This window comes from Oncorhynchus gorbuscha, linkage group LG15 (assembly GCF_021184085.1).
Source record: "Oncorhynchus gorbuscha isolate QuinsamMale2020 ecotype Even-year linkage group LG15, OgorEven_v1.0, whole genome shotgun sequence".
NCBI lineage: Eukaryota > Metazoa > Chordata > Actinopteri > Salmoniformes > Salmonidae > Oncorhynchus > Oncorhynchus gorbuscha.
In genome coordinates, this window is record NC_060187.1 from 20119493 (window position 1) to 20136669 (window position 17177).

Here is a 17177-nt window from a genome sequence, read left to right on the forward strand (position 1 = left end):
GGGTTATCATGGCTGAGAAGCCAGACACAAGCCTAAGATCACCATGCACAATGCCAAGCTTGCCGCTATTGGACTCTGGAGCAGTGGAAATGTGTTCTCTGGAGTGATGAATCATGCTTCACCATCTGGCAGTCCGACGGACTAATCTGTGTTTGGCGGATGCCAGGAGAACGCTACCTGCCCCAGTGAAGTGCCAACTGTAAAGTTTGATGGAGGAGGAATAATGGTCTGGGGATGTTTTTCATGGTTCAGGCTAGGCCCCTTAGTTCAAACTTTGTGTCAACAGTTTGAGGGAAGGTCCTTTCCTGTTTCCATATGACAATGCTCCAGGGCACAAAGCAAGGTCCATACAGAAATGTTTTTGCGAGCCAGGCCTAATCACCCAACATCAGTGCCCGACCTCACTAATGCTCGTGGCTGAATGGAAGCAAGTTCCCACAGCAATGTTCCTACATCTAGTGGAAAGCCTCCCAGAAGAGCGGAGGCTTTTACAGCAGCAAAGGGGGACCAACTCCATATTAATGCCCATGATTTTGGAATGAGATGTTCGACAAACCTAGTGTAGGTTATTGCTGGTAGGCTATTCAAGTCCCGATTGAGTTTTGTGCTGAGTTGTCTGGTAATGAGTGATGTTTTCATAATCACTCGTGAAGGTGTGTAAAATGTTCCTGTTGTGGTAAAAACCCCTGAGCTAACCCCATGGCACAACTCATGAGAGACAAGGGTGTGGCAGCATGTACAGAGGGGCAAAAACAGTATTTAGTCAGCCACCAATTGTGCAAGTTCTCCCACTTAAAAAGATGAGAGAGCCTGTAATTTTCATCATAGGTACACTTCAACTATGACAGACAAAATGAGGAAAAAAAATCCAGAAAATCACATTGTAGGATTTTTTATTAATTTATTTGCAAACTATGGTGGAAAATAAGTATTTGGTCACCTAAAAACAAGCAAGATTTCTGGCTCTCACAGACCTGTAACTTCTTCTTTAAGAGGCTCCTCTGTCCTCCACTCGTTACCTGTATTAATGGCACCTGTTTGAACTTGTTATCAGTATAAAAGACACCTGTCCACAACCTCAAACAGTCACACTCCAAACTCCACTATGGCCAAGACCAAAGAGCTGTCAAAGGACACCAGAAACAAAATTGTAGCCCTGCACCAGGCTGGGAAGACTGAATCTGCAATAGGTAAGCAGCTTGGTTTGAAGAAATCAACTGTGGGAGCAATTATTAGGAAATGGAAGACATACAAGACCACTGATAATCTTCCTCGATCTGGGGCTCCACGCAAGAGCTCAAAAATGATCACAAGAACGGTGAGCAAAAATCCCAGAACCACACGGGGGGACCTAGTGAATGACCTGCAGAGAGCTGGGACCAAAGTAACAAAGCCTACCATCAGTAACACACTATGCCACCAGGGACTCAAATCCTGCAGTGCCAGACATGTCCCCCTGCTTAAGCCAGTACATGTCCAGGCCCGTCTGAAGTTTGCTAGAGAGCATTTGGATGATCCAGAAGATTGGGAGAATGTCATATGGTCTGATGATACCAAAATATAACTTTTTGGTAAAAACTCAACTCGTCGTGTTTGGAGGACAAAGAATGCGGAGTTGCATCCAAAGAACACCATGCCTACTCTGAAGCATGGGGGTGGAAACATCATGCTTTGGGGCTGTTTTTCTGCAAAGGGACCAGGACGACTGATCCGTGTAAAGGAAAGAATGAATGGGGCCATGTATCGTGAGATTTTGAGTGAAATCCTCCTTCCATCAGCAAGGGCATTGAAGATGAAAGGTGGCTGGGTCTTTCAGCATGACAATGATCCCAAACACACCGCCCGGGCAATGAAGGAGTGGCTTTGTAAGAAGCATTTCAATGTCTGACATTCAAGCTGTATAACAACTGGTCGTGATTAGGAGTCACATAGGGCGGCGCACAATTGGCCCAGCGTCGTCTGAGTTTGGCCGGTGTAGGCCCTCATTGTAAATAAGAATTTGTTCTTACCTGACTTGCCTAGTTAAATAAAGGTTAAAACATACGACCACATAAATACTGCAAAACCGCCACCATCCACCTACAACCGAATCTGTCCTATATTTTTTACAGCCAGTATGGTGTTAGCATAGACCACTCCTCTTGCTGTCTATCTTGCAGAACGGTTCACAACTTCCTACCCTACCCCACTCTACTAACACCCCATCCCTGTCTAACTGGCCCTACCCTATACTAGTGCTAGACTATGTGTGAGCTGTGAGTGCAATGATCTCCTGAATTGATGCAGTGGCTAATCTATGGCTGGGGTTCTACCGTCTATGGGACAGAGATGTCTCTCTAACGTTCACTCATTCACTGTCTCTGCACAACCTTCTATGGGACAAGCCTAATCAAGGTCAAGGACACTGTATGGTCTGAGTGAGGGGTTGGGTAGGGTGTGAGTAGATATGACAATGGCAGCAATGTGTAATAAACCATTCAATAAGGTAGTATGTTACAGTGATAAGGTGAAAAGTGACAGGTCACAAGAACAGAATCAATTTAAATGTGTATTTTAATTGGCAGGTCTTTTAATTTGAGGACAAAACAGCACTGAAACATTTTCACACAAATTCCACATATAACACGTAATGACACACCTGCAGTTTCTTTATGAACATTCAGAGAGCTGTTGGCTGGCTCTGCCACATTTCTTAGCAGGAGAGAGTAGAGACAGTCCTGCCTCTAAAACCAGCCGAGCCAAAAGGGACTGGATGCTGATTGCTAGATGAGCGGCCATCAAACAATATTATAATTAACATGATTCTACAGTAGAGGGACTGCCCAGATGAACCATGTAATTACTCTGGGTCTTTCCATCAAAAAGAACACATGAGCACCAAAACATTAAGTTTATAGGAGCATATAAGATTGAGTGTCAAATGAAAGTTAAGAGTCAATATTATTGGCAAATTAAGTCATAGATACCCTTTTCAGCCATTTTCCATCTTAAAAATGAGGCATAAGTAAATGCTTTGATTTCTGGATAAACCGATGGAAAAGGGGTCTTAAAAACAAGTCTTAAAATGTATTTTAAATACATCAAAACACAATAATGTTGATGTAAATTACCCTGCCAACTAATATCAACACTTATATTTAGTTTGAGGAATTGTTTTCCCGTCTTTCATTTGAAGAAATATTGCCTTTTAATTCTGTTACCAAATACCCACATACTGTATCATTAATTATAGTGATTTTACTGATATCAATTTTGTTTATGAATTATTAAGTGATTAAAACTCAAAAACAATTACAAAAACATCTAACAGAATTACAGCAACTGAATTGGCTACAATGGGAAATGTCAATAGTCACAAACCACAGTTGGGAGCCCTGCTACTGTCATTCCTTCCACTGGCATCGTGTTATGTTCAGCAACCCCTTCCTCTCTTTGCCTCTCTCTCTCTCATCTCAAGTTATGTCACCTCTCCCAGCTCTTACTGACACCTACCCATGAGCCCCCTCAATTTTTAATTGACTGTAACCAGCAGCCTCACTCACTGAGTACTGACCGACACTGGATGTCCATGGACATTGAAAAGTAGTTGAAAGTTGGTCAGTCCACCCTGGCCTTGATGTTAACAACAGAATATGAATCTATCATTGACGTATGTACTTAACTATACTCTACTGCTGTGCTTTATTGTGCTGTACTGTACTCTACTGTGATGTCCAAACTTGTGAAACATTAGGTGAATGACATTCTAATCCATAATTATGCATTTCTGTATAGTACAGATCAGGGACCCACGACGTTAGTTTGTTCATTACTTTAATTCTGTAACCAGGTGTAAATCCACTTCACTTACTGTATTTCAATAACCAAAATAGATTTGATCAAACTCAAGGTGTCATTTCATAGGGGATTTCTGCAGACATCTTTCAATCTTAATTAGGAGCAGATATTTAACTGGGTTTTTGGAAAACATTGCCGCATAAAAGCCTGAGGGAGGTTTTACCACAATTCTGTTACCAAAGTTTGCATTTGGAAAGTTCTTCCACTAAATTTGTATATTTTTTCAGTGGATTGTTTAAAGTCGTCCCTGTGCAAAGAGTAGTAGAGTTTGTTTAAGTTTTGAAATCAATGTTTTTTTTGGCATAGATTTTAAGGTGAAAAAACTGAGATAAAGCTTAATTCCGTTGCCGTGGAATTGCCCCTCAGCAAATTAGTGTACATATCTAAGATAAAACATGTGATTAGTGTGAGAAAAGGCAAATTTCCAGTCTACTATAAATCTCATAACAATTGAACAAAAGGCTATGAAAGCTTATCGAGACAAGTAAATAGGCATGGCAAATTATTTGATAGATAGAGATACTATAATGCCATTATATTAATGTTGAAGAGACGTACAGACGTTTGGCTCATCTCTTGACAGGCTGGACATTAGAGGGCTGGAAACAGGTGAGTTGGAGCTGCATACTGCTCTTAAACCTATTTAGCAACTCCTCGAGAAACCTACAGAAACAGAGAGACAGAGAGAAAGAATGAAAAAAAAGGGATGGAAGCAGGGAAAGAAAGAGGTAGAATCATGGTATTAAATGAGGGTGCAACTAGAGATATTTCAGTACCAACGAAAACTGTTTTTGAATTCAATATTTTTGAATTTGTAATGCACAAATTGAATAATTGAATTCATAAATTAAACTTCTATTTCAGGATCTGAAACTGAATTGACTGAAAATTGCATTCAGTTTTAAAATGATATTTAAATTTGATTGAATATTCAAATTCAAAGCTACAATATGTACAGTACCAGTCAAAAGTTTGGACACACCTATTCATTCAATTTTTTAAAAGTTTTTAAAACTATTTTCTACATTGTAGAATAATAATGAAGATATAAAAATGATTAAATAACACATATGGAATCATGTAGTCACCAAAGTGTTCAACAAATCTCCTAAAAATATTTTACATTTTAGATTCTTCAAAGTAGCCACCCTTTGCCTTGATGACAGATTTGCACACATATTTGAAGAATTTCAAATATAAAATATATTTTGATTTGTTTAACACTTTTTTGGTTACTACATGATTCCATATGTGTTATTGTTATGTATCCCCATTAGCTGCTTCCAAGGCAACAGCTACTCCAAACACATTAAGACTTGTATTACACATCAAATAAAAGGTAAAACAGTACATCATATAACACTGTCACACCACCACATATCCACAACACAAAATGCATGATACCACCACACAACAATATTACAATGTACGTGTGTGTGTAGAGTGCGTGTTCGTCGTGTGTCACAATAATATTACAATGTTCTTGTGTGTCTGTACCTGTGTGTGTGTCACTTCACAGTCCCTGCCCCCCCCCGATTCTACTGCTTGCATCAGTTAGCTGATGTGGATGAGAATTCCATTTAGTCATGACTCTATGTAGTACTGTGCACCTCCCATAGTCTGTTCTGGACTTGGGGATTATGAAGAGACCTCTAGAGTATGCATGGGTGTCAGAGCTGTGTGCTAGTAGTTTAAACAGACAGCTCGGTGCATTCAGAATGTCAACACTCCTTACAAAAACAAGTAGTGATGAAGTCAATCTCTCCTCCACTTCAAACCATGAGAGATTGCCAAGCATATCATTAATGTTAGCTCTCCGTGTACATTTGAGGGCCAGCAGCACTGGCAAATTTCCTAAGTCTCTCTTTGTGACTCCTGACCACACAACTGAACAGTAGTCCAGATGTGACAAAACTAGGGCCTGTAGGTCCTGCCTGGTTGACAGTGTTGGCAGAGTAGCGCTTTATTATGGACAGACTTCTCCTCATCTTAGCTACTGTTGTATCAACATGTTTAGACCATGACTGTTTACAATCCAGGGTTACTCCAAGCAGTTTAGCTACCTCAACTTGCTCAATTTCCACATTATTAATTACACAATTTAGTTGTTTAGGGTTTAGTGAATGATTTGTTCCAAATACAATGCTTTTAGTTTTTTAAAGATTTAGGTTGAAACGTATTCCTTGCCACCCATTCTGAAACTAACTGCAGCTCTTTGTTAAGTGTTGCAGTAATTTCAGTCACTGTGGTAGCTGATGTGTATAGCGTTGAGTCATCCGCATACATAGACACACTGGCTTTACTCAACACAGTGGCATGTCATTAGCCAAGATTGAGAAAAGTAAGGGGACTAAACAGCTGCCCTGGGGAATTTCTGATTTAACCTGGATTATGTTGGAGAGACTTCCATTAAAGAACACCCTCTGTGTTCTGTTAGACAGGTAACTCTTTACCCACAATATAGTAGGGGGTGTAAAGCCATACACATACGTTTTTCCAGCAGCAGATGATGATCGATATTGTCAAAAGCCACACTGAAGTCTAACAAAACAGCCCCCTCAATCTTTTTATCCAAGCTGTTTAAAGGCACTTAGTGTATGTAAACTTCTGACCCACTGGAATTGTGATACAGTGAATTATAAGTGAAATAATTTGTGTGTAAACAATTGTTGGAAAAAATACTTGTGTCATGCACAAAGTAGATGTCCTAACCGACTTGCCAAAACTAAAGTTTGTTAACAAGACATTTGTGGAGTGGTTGAAAAACAAGTTTTAATGACTCCAACTTAAGTCTATGTAAACTTCCGACTTCTAGAGTACAAAGGTAGGCTACTTTGTTACTAACACATCTGCTCTTACATTCGCTCACTGTACATCATTCAAAACAACAGTGTAGGTTACTTTGAACTAACACTGTATAACTCAAGATCTAAAAGCATATCCCCATGAAACTGATTGAGATCAAATGGTTACTATGGGTAAAACTTGAAGAATTATCATTCACAATTGGTGTTTTCGTCTTACAGTAACATTAAACTATGCTATTATATTTGGTTCTGTTATATTTGGTTCTGTTATGTAGAATACTGTGATCTAACTGTACCAAACGAGCACCATTCGTCTGAGTAGCCTATTCTCTGCAGGTAAAAGGGTGCCCTGCATTTTACACATGCGCAGAACGTGATCCTTGAAGTCAGAACCTGAAAAAGTCAGATCAATAGCCACAGCCTTATTTTTTATAATTGCGATTTGTAAGTTGATGATAGAGTATTTTGTATTTGTAAATGTTGCAAATTAGTCAGATTGTGTACATGCAGGGCTTCCTTGGAAAAGAGGCATTGGTCTCAATGAGATTTCCCTGCTTAAATCAAGGTTAAATAAAACAATACAAAAATGTGCTTAAGCCCTTAGGGAAGCGATCAGGAAGTTAATGTAAAGGCCGCTTGCTTAGCAAGTACTGATTCTCCCTGATTCAGCTTATACCGAGACTTGAACTCAGGACCTCTGCCTCGCAAACACACATGACCGCCCTCCTGAAGCATTCCCACCCGCCGCACTACTGAAAAAGGCCTTCTTCAACTGCAGTTGGGCTGAGCGGTTGGGCTAAGCGCAACTGTAGATCACAGTCTAGCTTGATTAGCGAGTACCACGGCCCCCTGATTAGGCTCATAAGGAAACTCAAACTCAGGACCTCGACCTCGAAAACACACGCGACCACCTTCCTGTAGCATACCAACCCATCACGCTATGTATCCAAGATGGGGTAGCAGTCGGACGTGCGTTTGTCTTGTCCCATGTAAATAGTCATTTTATCAGTTATTTTTTGTATATATTTTAATCTCACTTTCCGCCTACGATCTAAATATACTTTCCTGCAACCCGCCTCACCCAGTGTGTTACAGATCTGCTATTTTTAGATGTTATAACTGGAACCTCAATCAGAAGCTAGCCTGCTAACTAGCTACTAGTCACTGTTGGCCACGGCTAGCCTTCTTCACCTTTAGCCCGGACACCAGCCAGCTTTAGCTCGGTCAATACCTGCCAGTCTGCACAGCGTGATATCAACCCAGAGCATATCAGACTGCTTTTCTCCACCACATCACCAGATTCCTGCCACAAGGGCCATTACACTGGATCATCGCAGCTAGCTAGCTACAACCAAGTGGCTACTGCTGGCTAATGCCTCTGTCCTGAAGCAAGCAACAGTTGGCCTTGAGCTATCCTCGAACTAGCCTCAAGCTAGGCCCATCTCCTGGCTAGCTGAATAGGTATACTCGCTAATTCATGGGCTACAATACCTCTTCTGCCAATTGGCCTGGACCCTTTATTGCCAACACGGAGCCCCACCGTTCCATCGCGACTGGTCTGCCGACGTAATCGTCCGATGTGGTTTCAACAGGCTTTTCCGTTGCGATGTCGCTGAAACACCCATCTGCTAGCAACGGCACCCTAGCTTTCTGAATGCCGTGCCTCCCGCTCACCTAGCATAGTAGCGACTACCAAACGGCTCCCAGACTCACATATTGCTGCTCATTGGACCCTATGGTCACTTCGCTACACATGCCTCTCTCTAATGTCAATATGCCTTGTCTACTGCTGTTTTGGATAGTTATTGTTTTATTTCACTGTAGAGCCCCTAGTCCAGCTGCCTTAGATAGCTCTTTTGTCACATACCCCCACAAATGGGGAGACCTCACCTGGCTGAGCTGATGTCTCTAGAGATGCAAACTCTCTCATAGTCACTCAATGCCTAGGTTTACCCCCACTGTACTCACATCCTACCATATCCTTGTTTGTACATTATGCCCTGAATCTATTCTACCACGCCCAGAAATCTGCCCCTTTAATTCTCTGTTTCCAATGCACTAGACAACCAGTTATCATAGCCTTTAGCCGTACCCTTATCCTACTCCTCCTCTGTTCCTCTGGTGGTGTAGAGGTTAACCCAGGCCCTGTAGCCCCCAGCATCACACCTATCCCCCAGGCGCTCTCATTTGTTGACTTCTGTAACCATAAAAGCCTTTGTCTCATGCATGTTATTATCAGAAGCCCCCTCCCTAAATGTGTCTTATTCACTGCTTTAGCACACTCCGCCAACACTGATGTCGTAGCCGTGTCTGAATCCTGGCTTAGGAAGGCCACCAAAAAGTCTGAAATTTCCATCCCCAACTACAACATTTTCCATCAAGAAACTGCCAAAGGGGGCGGAATTGCAATCACCTGCATTGAGAGCCTGCAGCGTTCTGTCATGCTATCCAGGTCTGTGCCCAAACAATTCAAGCTTCTACTTTAAAAAATCCACCTTTCCAGAAATAAGTCTCTTACTGTTGCAGCGTGTTATAGACCCCCCTCAGCCCCCAGCTGTGCTCGGGACACCATATGTGAATGGATTGCCCCCCAGGTGACCTAAACTGGGAAATGTTTAGCACCCCGGCCGTCCTACTATCTAAGCTAGATGCCCTCAATCTCAAACAAATTATCAAGGAACCTACCAGGTACAACCCTAAACCCGTAAACATGGGCACCCTCATAGATATCATCCTAACCAACCTGCCCTCCAAATACAGCTCCGCTGTCTTCAACCAGTATCTCAGCGATCACTGATTGACCTCTACGCAGACAACATCATTCTGTATACATCTTGCCTTTCCTTGGACACTGTGTTAACAAACTTCCAAACGAGCTTCAATGTCATACAACACTCCTTCCGTGGCCTCCAACTGCTCTTAAATGCTAGTAAAACTAAATGCATGCTCTTCAACCGATTGCGGCCTGTACCTGCCCGCCTGGCTAGCATCCCTACTCTGGACGGATCTGGTTTAGAATATGGGGACCACTACAAATACCTAGGTGTCTGGTTAGACTGTAAACTATCCTTCCAGACTCACATTAAGCATCTCCAATCAAAAATTAAATCTAGAATCGGCTTCCTATTTCGCAACAAAGCCTCCTTCACTCATGCTGCCAAACATACACTCATAAAACTGACTATCCTGATGTCATTTACAAAATAGCCTCCAACACTCTACTCAGCAAATTGGATGTAGTTGATCACAGTGCCATCTGTTTTGTCACCAAAGCACCATATACTACCCATCACTGTGACCTGTATGCTCTCGTTGGCTGGCCCTCGCTACATTTTCATCGCCAAACCCACTGGCTCCAGGTCATCTATAAGCCTTTGCTAGGTAAAGCCCTGCCTTATCTCAGCTCACTGGTCACCATTGCAGCAACCACCCGTAGCACGCGCTCCAGCAGCTATATTTCACTGGTCATCCCCAAAGCCAACACCTATCTGCCTTCCCTTCCAGAGAACTGGAGCTGGAGACTTATATCTTCCTCACTAACTTTAAGCATCAGCTGTTAAAGCAGCTTACCGATCATTGCATCTGTACACACCCCATCTGTAAATAGCACACCCAATTACCTCATCCCCATACTGTTATTTTTTTATTTGCTCTTTTGCACCCCATTATCTCTACTTGCACATCATCATCTGCACATCGATCACTCCAGTGTTAATGCTAAATTGTAATTATTTCGCCACTATGGTCTATTTATTACCTTACATACCTAACCTTACTACATTTGCACACACTGTACATAGATTTTTTCTATTATGCTATTGACTGTGTGTTTGTTTATCCCATGAGTAACTCTGTGTTGTTGTTTTTGTCGCACTAGGTAGTAGTTGTAAGCAGTTGTAAATGAGAACTTGTTCTCAACTGGCCTACCTGATTAAATAAAGGTGAAAAAAAAGAAAAAAGTATTCAATATCGCATGGGGTGACACTTTTGGCTGAGGAGTGAGTTTCACAGATCCCATCTGCTACACCAATACGACTCTTCAAGATCCAGCTAGGTTACTCATCAAAATAGTGTGGTTTGGTGATCCATGCTTATGGGATAAGAAACTTGCCTGAGACCTGAATACGTGTTAGTTTGACATGTGTTAGTTTGTGTTCATTTAAATATATATATTATATATATATATATATAGTTAAATAAAGGTAATATATATATATATATATATATATATATATATATATATATATAGTCTCTGGCAAACCTAGGTATTGGTTATGTGACTTAAATGGGTCTCTTCGAGGAGGAGGAGGTCAAAGGGAGGGTGAAGTGTAACAGGTGGTTTGGGGAGCATGCTTGCATGATGAGTACCTTCTCAAGAGACCTGAAAGTTACGTTGTACTGAGTGCTGAAGCGGGTAGCGCACAAAAATAGTCTGTCCTCAGTTGCAACACTCATTACCGAATTCCAAACTGCCTCTGGAAGCAACGTCAGCACAGGAACTGTTCATCTGGAGCTTCATGAAATGGGTTTCCAAGGCCGAGCAGCCAGGCATCGGCTGGAGTGGTGTAAAGCTCGCCGCCATTGTACTCTGGAGCAGTGGAAATGTGTTCTCTTTTGTGATGAATCACGCTTCACCATCTGGCAGTCCAGTGGACAAATCTGGGTTTGGCGGATTCCAGGAGAATGCTACCTGCCCCAATGCATAGTGCGAACTATGAAGTTTGTAGAGGAAGAATAATAGTATGTGGCTGTTTTTCATAGTTCGGGCTAGGCCCCTTAGTTCCAGTGAAGGGAAATCTTAACGCTACAGCACACAATGACATTCTAGATGATTATGTGCTTCCAACTTTGTGGAAACAGTTTGGGGAAGGCCCTTTCCTGCTTCAGCATGATAATGCCCCTGTGCACAAAGCGAGGTCCATACAGAAATGTCTTGTCAAGATCGGTGTGTAAAAACTTGACTGGCCTACACAGAGCCCTGCCCTCAACCACAACGTACAACTTTGGGATGAATTGGAACGCCGACTGTGAGCCAGAAGAGGGGAAGCTGTTATAGCAGCAAAGGGGGGACCAACTCCATATTAATGCCCATGATTTTGGAATGAGATGTTTGAAGAGCAAGTGTCCACATACCTTTGGTCATGTAGTGCATTTCTGACCACTAATATCCCTGGAGCCTGAAATTAGCCTATTAGATGTTGGTGTAAGTGGGCTAACACAGTCTTTTGACATGCAGGAGACCCGGTTCGAATCCAGTCAGTCACAAGAGCAGGATTAATTAGAAAGTGGAAAAGCTATACTTCGAAGGGCTATGACATGGCTATTCAACTATATTGTTATTGTGGCCAAATTGCATTTTTTGCCGCACTCCCTTCTAATGAGTCCTTTGAGCATCATAGAGGGGAACGGAATACACAACCGTGTTCCAGAGAGCTTTCAGGAATTGGGTCATAATATCTCATAGCTCAAACGGTTCAAACGCTAGAGCCAAAATCATAGGAAGAAAATATATTCAAAATGCCACATTGGCTTCAGAAATCTGTTTAACACAAAGATTCTATCTGTTCTCTTCTACCATTCCTTGCTGACCAGGATGTTATCTCTGGTTTTGAATCTGAATGTAGAGAACTGAATTTGAAGACTGAATCCGAACGCATTTAAGAAGTTGAATGTTTGAAACTTTGGTAAACTTGAAATTAGTTTATAAACGTGATACCAGGGCAATGAATGCAATATTTACCATATTGAAACTGACTATATAAATATAGAATTTTAATATTCAATTAAATTGAATTTTAAAACTGAATGCAATATTATTTAATCAGTTTAAAATCATGAAATACAAGTTCAATTTATGAATTCAATGACTCAATTTATCCATTAGAAACTCAAAAATAATGAATTCAATATCTAAATCCAAATCCAAAAATAATTAAATCAAATACAGTTTCTGTTGGCACTGAATTCACTCCATAATTTAAATGGAAGTGAAATGTCTCCATATTTTAAATGGAACCGGTATTACCCTTGATGAATGACTTACTTTTGGTCTGCTCCACTGTGTAACTGGGGGAGGGCGTCCAGAGCCTGCTTGAAGTTGGCGCTGAAACAAGATACACACAGTTGACACCACACGACACACACCAACATTCTACTACACAAAGGAGGAGACATACCATCACACAAAAACAGATTAAACTAGCTGGAGTGCTGCTTACGCTTCCTTTTCAATATACAGTACCCCCAGGTAATGTAGACTAGAGAGTGGCTGGTAGAAGCGTGGGTAAGATTAATGTGACTTACAGGAATGACAGTGAGAGTACTGTGTAGTTTCTGTAACATATGTACATGTATACAGTAGTATGCACAGTGTTTGTGTGAAGTGTAGGTGTGCGTTTGATACATAGGGGTGTAGTGATGTAGTACAGTACAGTCTCAGGGAGTGTTTTTGGAGTCTTACTGGCTCTCAGATGACAGGTAGGAGGCTACAACATCTCTCAGAGCATTGATCTCCAAACGGGCCTGGAGAGAGTGAGAGAGAGAGAGTGAAATGAGGTGGAAACAGCTGCACTTCCTAACCCCCTGCCAAATGTATGACCATATAGGAGACACATATTTCCCTCAGATTACACAGACCCACAAAGAATCCGAAAAAAAATCTAATTTTGATAAACTCCCAAATCTATTGGGTGAAATACCACAGTGTACAATCACAGCAGTAATATTTGTGCCCTGTTGCCACAAGAAAAGGGCAACCAGTGAATAACAAACCCCATTGTAAATACAACCCATATTTATGTTTTATTTATATTACCTTTTGTACTTTAACTATTTGCACATCATTACAACACTGTATATAGACATATACAGTGTTGACCTGGACACACATATAGCTGTGCCCTGGACACCATAGGTGAATTGATTGCCCCCCATCTATCTTCAGAGTTGATTCTGGTAGGTGACCTAAACTGGGATATGCTTAACACCCCAGCAGTCCTACAATCTAAGCTAGATGCCCTCAATCTCACACAAATAATCAAGGAAACCACCAGGTACAACCCTAAATCCGTAAACATGGGCACCCTCATAGATATTATCCTGACCAACATGCCCTCCAAATACACCTCTGCTGTTTTCAATCAGGATCTCAGCGATCACTGCCTCATTCCCTGTATCCGCTATGGGTCCCCGGTCAAACGACCAACCCTCATCACTGTCAAACGCTCCCTAAAACACTGCTGCAAGCAGGCCTTTCTAATCAACCTGGCCCAGGTATCCTGGAAGGATATTGACCTCATCCCGTCAGTCTAGGATGCCTGGTCGTTCTTTAAAAGTAATTTCCTAACCATCTTAAATAAGCATGCCCCTTTCAAAAAATGTAGAACTAAGAACAGATATAACCCTTGGTTCACTCCAGACCTGGCTGCCCTTGACCAGCACAAAAACATCCTGTGGCGGACTGCAATAGCATCGAATAGTCCCCGCGATATGCAACTGTTCAGGGAAGTCAGGAACCAATACACACAGTCAGTCAGGAAAGCAAAGGCTAGCTTTTTCAAACAGAAATTTGCATCCTGTAGCTCAAACTCCAAAAAGTTTTGGGACACTGAAAAGTTCATGGAGAACAAGAGCACCTCCTCCCAACTGCCCACTGCACTGAGGCTTGGCGACAAGGTCACCACCGATAAATCTATGATAATTGAACATTTCAAAAGACATTTCTCTACGGCTTGCCATACTTTCTTCCTGGCTACCCCAACCCCGACCAACAGCTCCGCACCACTCGCAGCTACTTGCCCAAGCCTCCCCAGCTTCCCCTTCACGCAAATCCAGATCGCAGATGTTCTGAAAGAGCTGCAAAACCTGGACCTGTACAAATCAGCTGGGCTATACAATCTGGACCCTCTCTAAAATTATCCGTCGCCATTGTTGCAACCCCTATTACCAGTCTGTTCAACCTCTCTTTCATTTCTTCCAATATGCCTAAAAAAAAAATATTTGAAAACAAATCCAATTTTGATAAACTTTGCCTAAAATATGCCTTTCTTCAAAAGGGGGTGAGACTCTAGACCCAAACTGTTACAGACCTATATACACCCTGCCTTTCTAAAGTCTTCGAAAGCCAAGTTAATAAACATATCACTGACCATTTCGAATCTCACCGTACCATCTCCGCTGTGCAATCCGGTTTCCGAGCTGGTCATGGGTGCACCTCAGCCAAGCTCAAGGTACTAAACGATATCATAACCACCATCGATAAAAGAAAGTACTGTGCAGCCGTCTTCATCGACCTGACCAAGGCTTTCGACTCGGTCAATCAACGTATTCTTATTGGCAGACGCAATAGACTTGGCTTCTCAAATGACTGCCTCGCCTGGTTCCCCAGCTACTTCGCAGATAGAGTTCAGTGTGTAAAATTGGAGAGCCTGTTGTCCGGACCTCTGGCAGTCTCTATGGGGGTGCCACAGGGTTCAATTCTCCTGCCGACTCTTTTCTCTGTATAAATCAACGATGTCGCTCTTTCTGCGGGTGATTCCCTGATCCACCTTTGCAGACGACACCATTCTGTATACATCTGGCCCTTTCTTGGACACTGTGTTAATTAACTTCCAAACAAGCTTCAATGCCATACAACACTCCTTCCGTGGCCTCCAAATGCTTTTAAACGCTAGCAAAACCAAATGAATGCTTTTCAACAGTTCGCTCCCCGCACCCTCCCTCCCGACTAGCATCACTACTCTGGACGGTTCTGACCTAGAATACGTGGACAACTACAAATACCTAGGTGTCTGGCTAGACTGTAAACTCTCCTTCCAGACTCACATCAAACATCTTCAATCCAAAATCAAATCTAGAATCGGCTTTCTATTTCACAACAAAGCCTCCTTCACTCACGCCGCCAAAATTACCCTAGTAAAACTGACTATCCTACCGATCCGACTTCGGCGATGTAATTTACAAAATAGCTTCCAATATTCTACTCAGCAAATTGGATGCAGTCTATCACAGTGCCATCCGTTTTGTTACCAAAGCGCCTTATACCACCCACCACTGCGACCTGTATGCTCTAGTCGGCTGGCCCTCGCTACATATTCGTCGCCAGACCCACTTGGTCATCTTCAAGTCTATGCTAGGTAAAGCTCCGCCTTATCTCAGCTCACTGGTCACGATAACAAAATCCAGCACGCACTCCAGCAGGTATATCTCACTGGTCATCCCTAAAACCAACACCTCCTTTGGCCGCCTTTCCTTCCAGTTCTCTGCTGCCAGTGACTGGAACGAATTGCAAAAATCGCTGAAGCTGGAGACTTACATTTCCCTCACTAACTTTAAACATCAGCTATCTGAGCAGCTAACCGATCGCTGCAGCCGTAGATAGTACATCTGTAAATAGCCCACCCAATCTACCTATCTCATCCCCAATTTGTTTTTATTTACTTTGCTGCTCTTTTGCACACCAGTATCACTACTTACACACCATCATCTGCCCATCATCATCTGCTCATCTATCACTCCAGTGTTAATCTGCTAAATTGTAATTACTTTGCTACTATGGCCTATTTATTGCCATACCTCCTCATGTCATTTGCACACACTGTATATAGACTTCATTTTTTCCCTATTGTGTTATTGACTGTACGCTTGTTTATTCCATGTAAATCTGTTGTTGTTTGTGTCGCACTGCTTTGCTTTATCTTGGCCAGGTTGCAGTTGTAAATGAGAACTTGTTCTCAACTGGCCTACCTGGTTAAATAAAGGTTAAATAAAAATAAATTGAAAAAAGCCCTTAAATTGAAATTGAGTGAGTGAGTGAGTGAGTGAGTGAGTGAGTGAGTGAGTGAGTGAGTGAGTGAGTGAGAGAGCGAGAGAGAGAGAGAGAGAGAGAGAGAGAGAGAGAGAGAGAAAGAGAGTGAGTGAGAACAAGAGCGAGAGAGAGCGAGAACAAGAGCGAGAGAGCGCGAGAGAGCGCGAGAGAGAGCGAGAACAAGAGCGAGAGAGAGCGAGAGAGAGCGAGAGAGAGCGAGAGAGAGCGAGAGAGAGAGAGAGAGAGCGAGAGAGAGAGAGAGAAAGAGAGTGAGTGAGAACAAGAGCGAGAGAGAGCGAGAACAAGAGCGAGAGAGCGCGAGAGAGAGCGAGAACAAGAGCGAGAGCGAGAGAGAGCGAGAGAGAGCGAGAACAAGAGCGAGAGCGAGAGAGAGCGAGAGAGAGCGAGAGCGAGAGCGAGAGAGAGCGAGAGAGCGAGAACAAGAGCGAGAGCGAGAGAGAGCGAGAGAGAGCGAGAACAAGAGCGAGAGCGAGAGAGAGCGAGAGAGAACAAGAGCGAGAGCGAGAGAGAGCGAGAACAAGAGCGAGAGCGAGAACAAGAGCGAGAGAGAGCGAGAGAGAGCGAGAACAAGAGCGAGAGCGAGAGAGAGCGAGAGAGCGAGAGAGAGCGAGAGCGAGAGCGAGAGAGAGCGAGAACAAGAGCGAGAGCGAGAGAGAGCGAGAGAGAGCGAGAACAAGAGCGAGAGCGAGAGAGAGCGAGAGAGAGCG

The 17177-nt window shown here is 42.7% G+C and overlaps 1 protein-coding gene across 5 annotated transcripts in view; it reads right to left on the minus strand.

Annotated features, from left to right (window-relative positions):
- Positions 1–2914: 2914 nt before the first annotated feature.
- Positions 2915–17177, minus strand: part of LOC123996714 (exocyst complex component 2-like) — a 101695-nt gene continuing 87432 nt past the window's right edge. For 4 of the 5 annotated variants that reach the window (XM_046300343.1, XM_046300345.1, XM_046300342.1 and 1 more), the window contains 3 exons: positions 13105–13166; positions 12688–12747; positions 2915–4500 (listed from right to left, as the gene is read on the minus strand). In XM_046300343.1, the coding sequence (XP_046156299.1) occupies positions 4407–4500; positions 12688–12747; positions 13105–13166 (216 nt within the window). In that variant the 3' untranslated portion in view covers positions 2915–4406. Of the gene's footprint in view, positions 4501–12683; positions 12748–13104; positions 13167–17177 lie in introns of those variants that run through there. The other variant, XM_046300346.1, reaches the window with a different exon arrangement.